The sequence below is a fragment of the Esox lucius genome, chromosome 18, assembly GCF_011004845.1.
Source record: "Esox lucius isolate fEsoLuc1 chromosome 18, fEsoLuc1.pri, whole genome shotgun sequence".
Lineage (NCBI taxonomy): Eukaryota > Metazoa > Chordata > Actinopteri > Esociformes > Esocidae > Esox > Esox lucius.
Genome location: NC_047586.1, coordinates 9,965,271 through 9,974,793, shown reverse-complemented (window position 1 = coordinate 9,974,793; position 9,523 = coordinate 9,965,271). Strand labels below are relative to the sequence as shown.

Sequence of the window (9,523 nt, the reverse complement as noted above, 5' to 3'; positions counted from 1 at the left end):
TTTAAATTGAACCCGCTATGTAGTGTTCCTCATAGAACACGCTGTGCATGGTTCTACTTTGACCCTCTGAGATAGATAGGGTTAGAGTTAGGGTTTTAAGAAACTACTTGTTTTACCTGTCACATAATGTATATGACCGTAATGGCTTTCGAAAGACCAAACAACCCACCTGCAGTGACCCATGCTCAGAAATATTTGGGTTATATGTAAAAATCTTGCTTCTCAAAGAATCATCAAAGAACCCTTTATTCCAAAAGCTTCTCTTAGGATGTGAAAGGTTTTGCGTAGAACCATTTGCCTTACAAAGAACTCTTGTCTCCAGAGAGTTTTCAGATCAAAATGGTTCTTAGAAGAAAAAAAATACCACAAAGTACCCTTTTGGAACTAATCGTTTCTGAAGAATTGTATCAATCACATAAAGCGTTCCCATCTGGTCATTTTATCTACACCAGGAGCTGTCAATCCAGAATAGGGAACATTTTGTAGGCTTCTGGATTGAGTCTCAGAGCCTGTGCCGGACGTGTTGGTTTTAAAAAGGCCTGACAGAGTTACAGCAGTGTAATAGAGAGAATGGCAGGAAGGACCCTATTATTCTGTGCCGTTGTGTTCCAGCGTGGGCCTGTACGACGCCTGGACCCCGTCTGCTGCGTTCTCGCTTCCCAGGATATCCGACTCACGGCCACAGCTCAGACTGAGAACCAAATATTTCACTCCTTCGACGCACAGCACTTCCTGATATAGGATGCACTTGCTTGTCTCTCTGTGACCTTAAACACTAATAAAAGTCCTATAATATGACTCTGGAGTCGAGGGGTTTCGAGTCCGCCCAGGCAGTGCATTGTCACAGTGGCTTCTTGTTCCCACTCTCAGGGAAAATAAACAGAAGGTTGTTTGTCTTTGACAAATTGGACAACGAGGAAGAGTCTGGATTATCTGGATAGGATAGGATTGGCGTTTTAGCTAACGTGTTGTAATGATTTACAGTTTACGAGGATTCATGTATTGCTCGCTAATTGACTGAGAACTTTAATTTATGAAATAGATAGTTCATAGTTCTGAGTCATTAATGATATAGCAAGCAAGCAAGTTTATTTATAATGCACAGTTCATACATAGAAGCAATTCAATGTGCTTTACAAAGAAAAAGAAAAAATATATAAAAATATAATAGCACGAAAACAAATACTCAAATGAAAACATCAAAACAACATATAAACAGATGCAGCTATCAGTGCTCTTAGTAAGTGATATATTTAGCTAGCAGAAACGTGTTCTACACTGCACTGGCTATTTTGTAAAATCACTCATTTTAGGAGTGGCAAGATGAGACATCCTAAGAAAAGGGAACGCAGGAAGCACATGCCACAGCAACCGCGTCTGTCGCCGTGACGCGGGCGACTTTGTTTAGAGAAGGCACCTAACAGGGCAGCCTGGTGTTAGCAGGAGGTCTTGAGACTGTGACTGTTGCTGTTGTTTTCATTGTGTGCTGGGGACTTGGGGAGGGCAAGAACAATAATGCATGTAATGCTGATTTTGGAATGGCTCCACGCAGATTTTCCCAGCCTGGGCAGCCTTGGGAACCGCTGATAGCATGGCACACCGGGGCTGGAGCTAAGGCCGGGGTGGGGCTGTGTGGCACGGGCCAGGGGCAGGGTGGAGGAATGTATGTTTGGGATGACAAGAATCCTTCCTCCTGCATGGGAATGGAGGATAGAGACACACACATACACACACACATACGTCCTCCACGCACGCACGCTCTCTCACTCACACGCACACACTAAGTCATGCTAGCACAAACAGTACATGGCGCCCTTGCAGAAGTTAACGAAGGCTGGATGTGCCTCATGCTCAGACTATTCTAAGAGGTGACAGCGCACTGTTTCAAGATGCTGTCAAGGAGAATCGATGACAGACGCCATATTTCAGTTAATGTTAAGAAGTCGCGTCCTGCATCTGTTATCTCTGGCACTAGTTTTCAATCTCCCAAGGATGGAACAAGAAAACAGACAGATGCAGGAGGACGAAAGGAAGTGGCGTCCCCATTATGGCAAAATGCTCATTAAACAATGTAGACAGTCACAAAGGAAATAACCAATGAACTTACATGTTGAGTGCTTCAAGTGTTAATGCCATGGGGAACATTTTCCTCCACGGTATTAGAAAGAAAACTTTCTCTAGCGGTTGGATTTTGCCTTTGCTCTTGACATTTTTGTTAACAGAAATGTCCCTGTGTCCGTTCCCTGTCTCTAAAATATATAAGACTGCTTTGTTTTGAAGTGCCTTTTGTGACCCCGATTGTTATAGACTCGATTGGGTAAATATGGTCGGCTTCATCAAAACTAGTTATTATGCACAGAATAGATAACACTGTGAGGAGATTACTCTCATCATGGGTAGGGGTTAAAAGAGAAAGTCCCAGCAGGACTAGATGTTTTAATTACTACTTCAGTCCCTGTGTCACACCTGAGAGAGCTTGTGCAGTGCACTGGCCTATGAGAGGGTGTTGACAGGTGAATTTGGCCTATCTTCAGTAGAAGGAGGGTGAGGAGTTAGGGTGAGAGCGGGGGAGAGACCAGCATCTCAGACTCAGGAGGACGAGTGGGGGCTGAAGGGTGTGCACGGCACTCTCACAATGCCGTCCGTGGCCACAAACCCCCCCCCCCAAAAAAATTTTTTTTATGTATTAATTATTTTAATAACGGTTACAAATACATAGAATACCCTTCCCTAACGAACAACCTACGGAGAACCTAGCAAAATGACCGCCAACCCTGAATCGGTGACAAAGAAATGATCGTGTTGAAAGGTCAAAAGTTGCCTTGGCCCATTGTTGAACACGGAGCATTTCCAAGCTTTCATATCGTGTTAGTTCAATTGGGCATACAGAAAACACAAACAATGCGAAGAATAGGGCCAGGGGAACAACGGTGTCGGCGGTGGGGCGACGCTCGGCTAGCGGTAACCTCCCTGCTGCACCAGCCCAGCCTGCGCTGCTGGCCTCCTCTCACACGATGATTGGGTTTCACTGCGGTGTGGTGAGCTGTGGGAACGAGTCATCACACTGGCAGGCTGCCTGGGAGGCTGTGCTACCCTCCGCCAGGGGATAGGCACATGACAGGGGAGGGTTTGTGCGCCAAACAATACGCTATCTTCACTGTTTAACCCGGGGAAACTGACTACAGCTGGAGCTTCCAACTGGCAGGGGACCCAGTCCATTCGTGCTCCTGTCGAGGTGTGTGTGCGCGTGTGGGTGTGTTTGTGTGTGTGTGTGTGTGTGTGTGTTCCTCTTAATTGGTAAGCTACTTCACCTCTTTCACGAAACTGGCAATGTGTTTAAAACAAGAAGCAGCGTTTGTATGGAATTAATATTCTCTATCAGTGTCTTTCAGGTTGAACAGGCCTCCCTATCTTCTGCATCTCTGTTTATGTCATAGTGGCATTAACTCCTAAACAGGCTATTCTGAAAATGTATTCACCCAAAACACACATAAGATGTTAATGGCACCTCAATGTCTCCTTCTCCTCTTTTTATAGCTCTGGATGTAGAGTAGACATTCTTAGTTCAATACCAGGTGTAGACTCTTGACATTCTCTATGCAAGTCAATGATATCATACACTACAGATAGACTTCACTTCCTTCCCCTCCCTGGGGCAGATTAAGGTTGTACAGTTCCTTTGACTTTCCTTATTACATAACGTCTCTCAAACTCACTATCACTGACAAAAGAATAAGGTGATGAATTAAATTGAGTTTCTTCGACAAAAACTACAATTAGTCATGAGACGTTTTTTAAAAAGTGTTATTGAATAGAGGTTGCTCATTGTAGATTGAGGATTTCAGTAAAATTACGTTAAAAGTTATTAATATTTTTTTTTACATTTTTCAGATGTGTATTTCATTTAAAAAATGTTGTTGTGATTTACTACTTTCTTTTCAAGTATAGGGTTGTAAAGTAATGTATTAATCCTTTGCCACATTTGTTCTGATATGGTCGCGGTCGAGTGCTGTCCTGTCTGTGTTTTGTCAGTCTGCATTCCTGTAAACAGTTTCTCACGCTTCTCGCAGCTCGCGGGTGTTTTAAACAGTACCAAACTGGGCAGAGTAAATTGTCAAGGGAGCTTGGTCCAACGCGAAGGCAAAAACCTCTACTCATTGCTCAGTGGCTCGGGGCGTGTTTTTTCTGCTGTGGGTGTTCCCAAGCAGGACGTAGGCGGCAACGCTCCCTGCATCGGTTTGAGGCTCCAACAGTTCGTGGGAAAGCGATACAGAGGGAATTGTTTAGGCACCAGTGAAGTCTACCTGGACGCGCACCCTTCCACGGAGACGCACGCACTTGCTATCACCATGAAGAGGCCTTGCGAGGATAGTACTTCTGACAGCGACATGGATGAAACTATTGATGTCGGCAGTGAGAATAATTATTCTGGGTGAGTTCATTAAGACAGAGATTTGGGCTGAATATTCAACAATGGGTATATAGGCCTATAAATTGCAAACTTCATAGCCTACATTTTCCCTGCCTGCGCTACAGGTGGAAAATTCGGATTATATTTGTGGATGCAAAAAGTTCAAGTGCGAGCATGGAAAGTTTCACACTGGCGTACATCTTCTGTCAAGTGCAAATCAGCATCTTGATGTGTGATTCAGTAACGCATGCTATAAACGTGAAATCCAAATAAGAGTGACTTTGGCTTGATCCGTGAAGCCTGTGTTACAATGTGAATATATTGGTATTAAGTTAACAGACACTAAATTAATGGTGTAACAAACCAGTATATGTAAAACTATTTTTAAAATGTGCACTTTGTAAATCGCTTTTGATTAGAGCGTCTGCTTAAGGACTTGAGTGTAAAGGTTTTTACATTTTGCTCAACCATTAAAAAATAATAAATAAATGATCTTAAAAATGATTAATCTCATTGACCCTATAGACACAGCAATGGGTCATTCATTAGATGTGGCTCCCCAACAACAACAACCCAGGTGATGGCAAGGAAAAAAAGGAGAGGGGTAATTATTTCTTTATTAATTTATTACAACATCATACATATTCAAATATTCATTATTTATTACCTATCATTCAAACTTACATGTAAGTGTTGCATTCTTCTGGTAATATTAGTGATGTTTGGCTTAGTATTGTTGTATTAAGAAGTAATCAATACAATATTTGTCTACCCTAGATCATTGAGAAGAGAAGGAGGGATCGAATCAATAATAGTTTATCTGAGTTACGACGACTTGTCCCAACTGCATTTGAAAAACAAGTGAGTTGTAATTATTTTCTCTCATTTCTAAATGGAGTTCACAAAAAACCTTTTCACGAAAAATTATAAAACTTGCTGACATGTTGCGGGTCGTGTCATAGAAGGTTAAGAGAGTTATGTAAAAGCTTCATACATCCTGTTGCTCCTCACAGGGTTCTGCCAAATTAGAGAAGGCAGAAATATTGCAGATGACAGTGGATCACCTAAAGATGCTTCAGGCCACTGGTGGTAAAGGTAAGAAGTTCATTGGCTGCTTCTTTCTGCTGTGCTGTGTAGTGAAATTCGAGCAAGCATTCCCCTTTGACAAGATTAAAGGAGTGGAAATCAATGCTAATGGCGGGATTGAACTCGTGGGAAAGAGCTGCTCCGACAAAAGGAGCACTTGACCCTGGGATTGTGTTTGCTTTCATAAATCCGTGGGAGGGGAGAAGGCCGCATTCACAGGCTGCCCTGTTTGGGGGTTTGTTTGGGGATTCCAGCGAGTGTAAAAAACTGGTGCAATGAGACAAAACAAACACACAAACATCCCAGTCGAGCCTGTTAAGGTTACCCCTAGAGGCACAGCTCTAACAGCCAGTCTGGGACCCAATTCGTCCCACGCAGCACAGTCACCGTCAGCCGCTGACCACATCACTGACGCGCCGAGAAAGCAGCAGGATTTACAGATGATTGGCACTGGTCTCTCACTGTCCCTCCCTCTGTTGGTGTGTCTCTAGGGTACTTTGATGCCCACGCGCTGGCCATGGACTTCATGAGCGTGGGCTTCAGGGAGTGTCTGACCGAGGTGGCCAGGTACCTGAGCTCTGTGGAGGGACTGGACAGCAGCGACCCGCTACGCGTGCGCCTCGTCTCGCACCTCAGCACCTGCGCGTCCCAGAGGGAGGCGGCCGCCATGACCTCCTCCATGGCCCACCACCAGCAGACGCTCCACCCGCACCACTGGGCTGCTTTCCACCCCCTCCCCGCCACCTTCCTCCAGCAGGGCGGACTGCCCTCCCCAGACGGCACCGCCGGCAGGCTTTCCGTCGAGGTGCCCCAGCGTGGCTCGGCTCTTCTGACGGCCACCTTCTCCCACACCGACTCGTCGCACAGGGCGCCCTCCGGTGGCGGCGGGGCGCCCTGTGTCCCCCCGATCTCCACCTCCCTGCTGTCGCTATCCGCGACGGTTCACGCGGCGGCCGCCGCCGCCGCCGCCGCCCAGACTTTCCCCCTGTCGTTCCCCGGAGGATTCCCCATCTTCACGCCGCACAGCGGGGGCGGCACGGCGTCCATGGTAGCTACAGCTGTGAGCCCCTCCGCCACGCCCACGTCACAGCACAGCAGAGACAGGGAGAGCAGCAGCAACAAGCCATACAGACCTTGGGGCACAGAAGTCGGAGCCTTTTAAGTATTAAACTTTTCAAAGACTTCAGCAAAGGAACAATACTTTTTTATTAAGCATAGCTTGGACTTTAATTCCCCCATCTAATTGAATGTTTGGTCAGTGTGCGGAGTCAGAGAACATGCACGTTTTCTAATGGGAGGTAGGGAGGGAGAAAGAGGATGATTAAGTCCCCTTTTAATGTACTAATTATTTTTATTAAAGGACTATGCTTTATATAGACATCTCCAACTTCCATTTTCTCCCCCTTCAGTGCCAGTTTTCGTTTTGATATTTTTCTTAGGACTGTTGCTGGACTGCTTTTTTCCTGAAAGACATTTTCTTTGGGGGTGTATGTGAAACAGCAACAATATCTCTTAAAATATTCAGCAGGAGTTTTATTCTACTCAGATCTCAGCTTAGTTCAGTGTGAGTAAGCAGTGTCTTTAGTTTGGAGGTGTTCTAATCAATCAGATGAAAAACCTTGGAAGAAGAACCAAAGGTTTCAGAGATAATCAGTCAGTGAAAACAAAAAAAAATTGTGTGTTTCTAATCTAATCCATTAACTAACACATTTGTATATAGTATATATATACATATATATATATATATATTAAATAAATATGAGATGAACTACAAGATATATTAAAGAAAGAAGTACACATATTTGGTATGATGCACTATGATGCAATTTGCTGCTGGAAGTTCCAAAACAACACATCTGAGTGCTTCCAACTGCAGTTCAATTATACTACTGTAACTGGTTTGTTTTTTTGTTTTTTATTTTATTCTAAGAGATGTAACAGTTTTCTATGCAAATGAGCCCTCTGGGACTACTCTACAGATGTTACTGATTAAAAATGTTTTTTTGAATATTTGACCATGCATATTTTTCTTTGTTTTCTCCACAACAGATCAATAGAGCAAGTGTGTGCCAATGCTGTGAAGCCATAATTAAAATACATTGTTATTTACAAGTCACAAATTGAAGACCACAAAGTATATGGTTAAATCTTTTTTCGGTGATGGGGAACATATTTATCTTTCTTGTTATGTGTTGTTGGGAGGATGAGAAGAACAAAACTCCATAAGACACAACTGAATAAGTGACATTGTCTGGTATACACAGTTGTAAATCACTGAAAAACATGTCTTAAGTATTTTCGAACAATAAGGCACATACGCTGTAATTACTGTATACTTGCCACTGCATATGGACACATCGTAATGTTTAAAATATTTTGTCTTGTACAGTAACACCTCTTCACATTTACTATATTGTATGCTGTACTTTATTATGGGTAGCCTATTCTAATGAATTATTGTTTTCAAACCGTTTAAGTACGAATCTATGAATTCTGGTCCGTTGTTTTCTCACTTAAGGGTTGTAGGTGACAGCACTAACGTCACAACCTGAATGAATGGGATTAGCAGAAGCCTTGAACCTCTGGTTTGGGAAAGAAGTATAAAGACAAGACAACTTCAGTCACTCCTCCCTAGATGTGTGTTTATGCTGGCCTAATCCTCTTTCTTTACCCTCGGTCTGTTAGAAAGATTTACACTAGTAAATCACTGTCACACCATTAAATTCCTTAAGAGGAAGAAGTATCAGCATTTCCAAGTGAATGGGGATTACGACAAAACAGCGCCTGCTGCCCACGGACAATCATGGGAACAGCGCTCGGTCATAAATCCGCGGGTTATATGCTTTGCTCTGGATTGGTTCTCACGCCAGGTTGAGCTCTTTGATGTGTCTGTCATAAATAAAAACGCGCACATGATCCACAGCAACACCAATTGGCAGAAGGTGTAGAATATGGCTTGGGCCTGTCTGCACGCGGTTTTAGATTAGTAGGATTGCATCAAAAGTTAAAAGGTGTAGGCATGCCGAAATTGATTAGGCCTTTGTGTTCATGGTTGATCCAGACTCTATCCAAATAACATAGAATAATCGCCAAATGTAATATTTATATATATATATATATATATATATATATATATATATATATATATGCACGTATTAAAATGTTTAAACATGTTTTGAAGAAAGTAATAATTATAAGATTTTAATGAAAAGTTCGAAATCTAAAGAAAACGACACCTCGAAACAGAAGCTGAAGTTTTAAGGGAAAACGAGGCGTATGCGTACTATCGCATAATATTGTCTCAACCCTTGGTTATTGTCGCCACCTGGTGCTGAATTCCAACCTCTGGATTTTAAGATTCTACTGGGATTTGTACTACAATTTAGACCCAGGCTGATAGCATACAGAAACGTCTGTTATTGCCCCTCGTAGACATACCCCAGCTGAAGCTGTTGAGCGTTCATGGCATTTTATTCATAAAACGGGGCACCCGGTAATGTGAGCCTGGTGACCCGCGTTCAGATTTCGGTTGATGTTGGATTATAACATAAGTGACATAATTTAGCACGTGCGTGTGAGTAATAAATAAAGTAATTGCTGCGATGAAAACGATTGGTCTGGCTTCCCAGTGAAAACTGGTGTCTAGGCTAAATTCAAGTTGAGTATTTTGTATCATGTTTTGAAAACAGGATTCTTAGAATGTGTTCCTGAAGGTCCTGTGAGAACATCTGATAAAGATATTATAGGATGCTGCTACCTAAAACTTGAGGAAAGACCAAACATGTTCACATATTTCCATTAATATAAACAGTTTTGTATGAAAATGTATTTTCCGTAAAATGCCCATAACGTGCCAGCAGCTTTCATCCGGTGCAAAACGCCTACTCCGGCAACGAGTAACATTAATACACTCCTCTTGAAAAAAAATCTGCGCTTCAAGACAGGCAACCAATGAGGTGCTTACAATAAGATATTCACCAATCAACGAAAATCTGTGATATTTTTCTTCCGCTGTAATGCCTCAGC

The 9,523-nt window shown here is 43.0% G+C and overlaps 1 protein-coding gene across 1 annotated transcript; it reads left to right on the top strand.

The window, feature by feature from the left end:
* The first annotated feature begins 3,936 nt into the window (after positions 1–3,936).
* On the top strand, positions 3,937–7,510 carry hey2 (hes-related family bHLH transcription factor with YRPW motif 2). Its single transcript, XM_010882957.5, has 5 exons — positions 3,937–4,432; positions 4,937–5,015; positions 5,189–5,272; positions 5,425–5,506; positions 5,989–7,510. The coding sequence occupies exons 1-5, from the start codon at positions 3,993–3,995 to the stop codon at positions 6,657–6,659; spliced, it is 1,356 nt and encodes a 451-aa protein (XP_010881259.5). The 5' UTR covers positions 3,937–3,992; the 3' UTR covers positions 6,660–7,510.
* Positions 7,511–9,523: the final 2,013 nt, after the last annotated feature.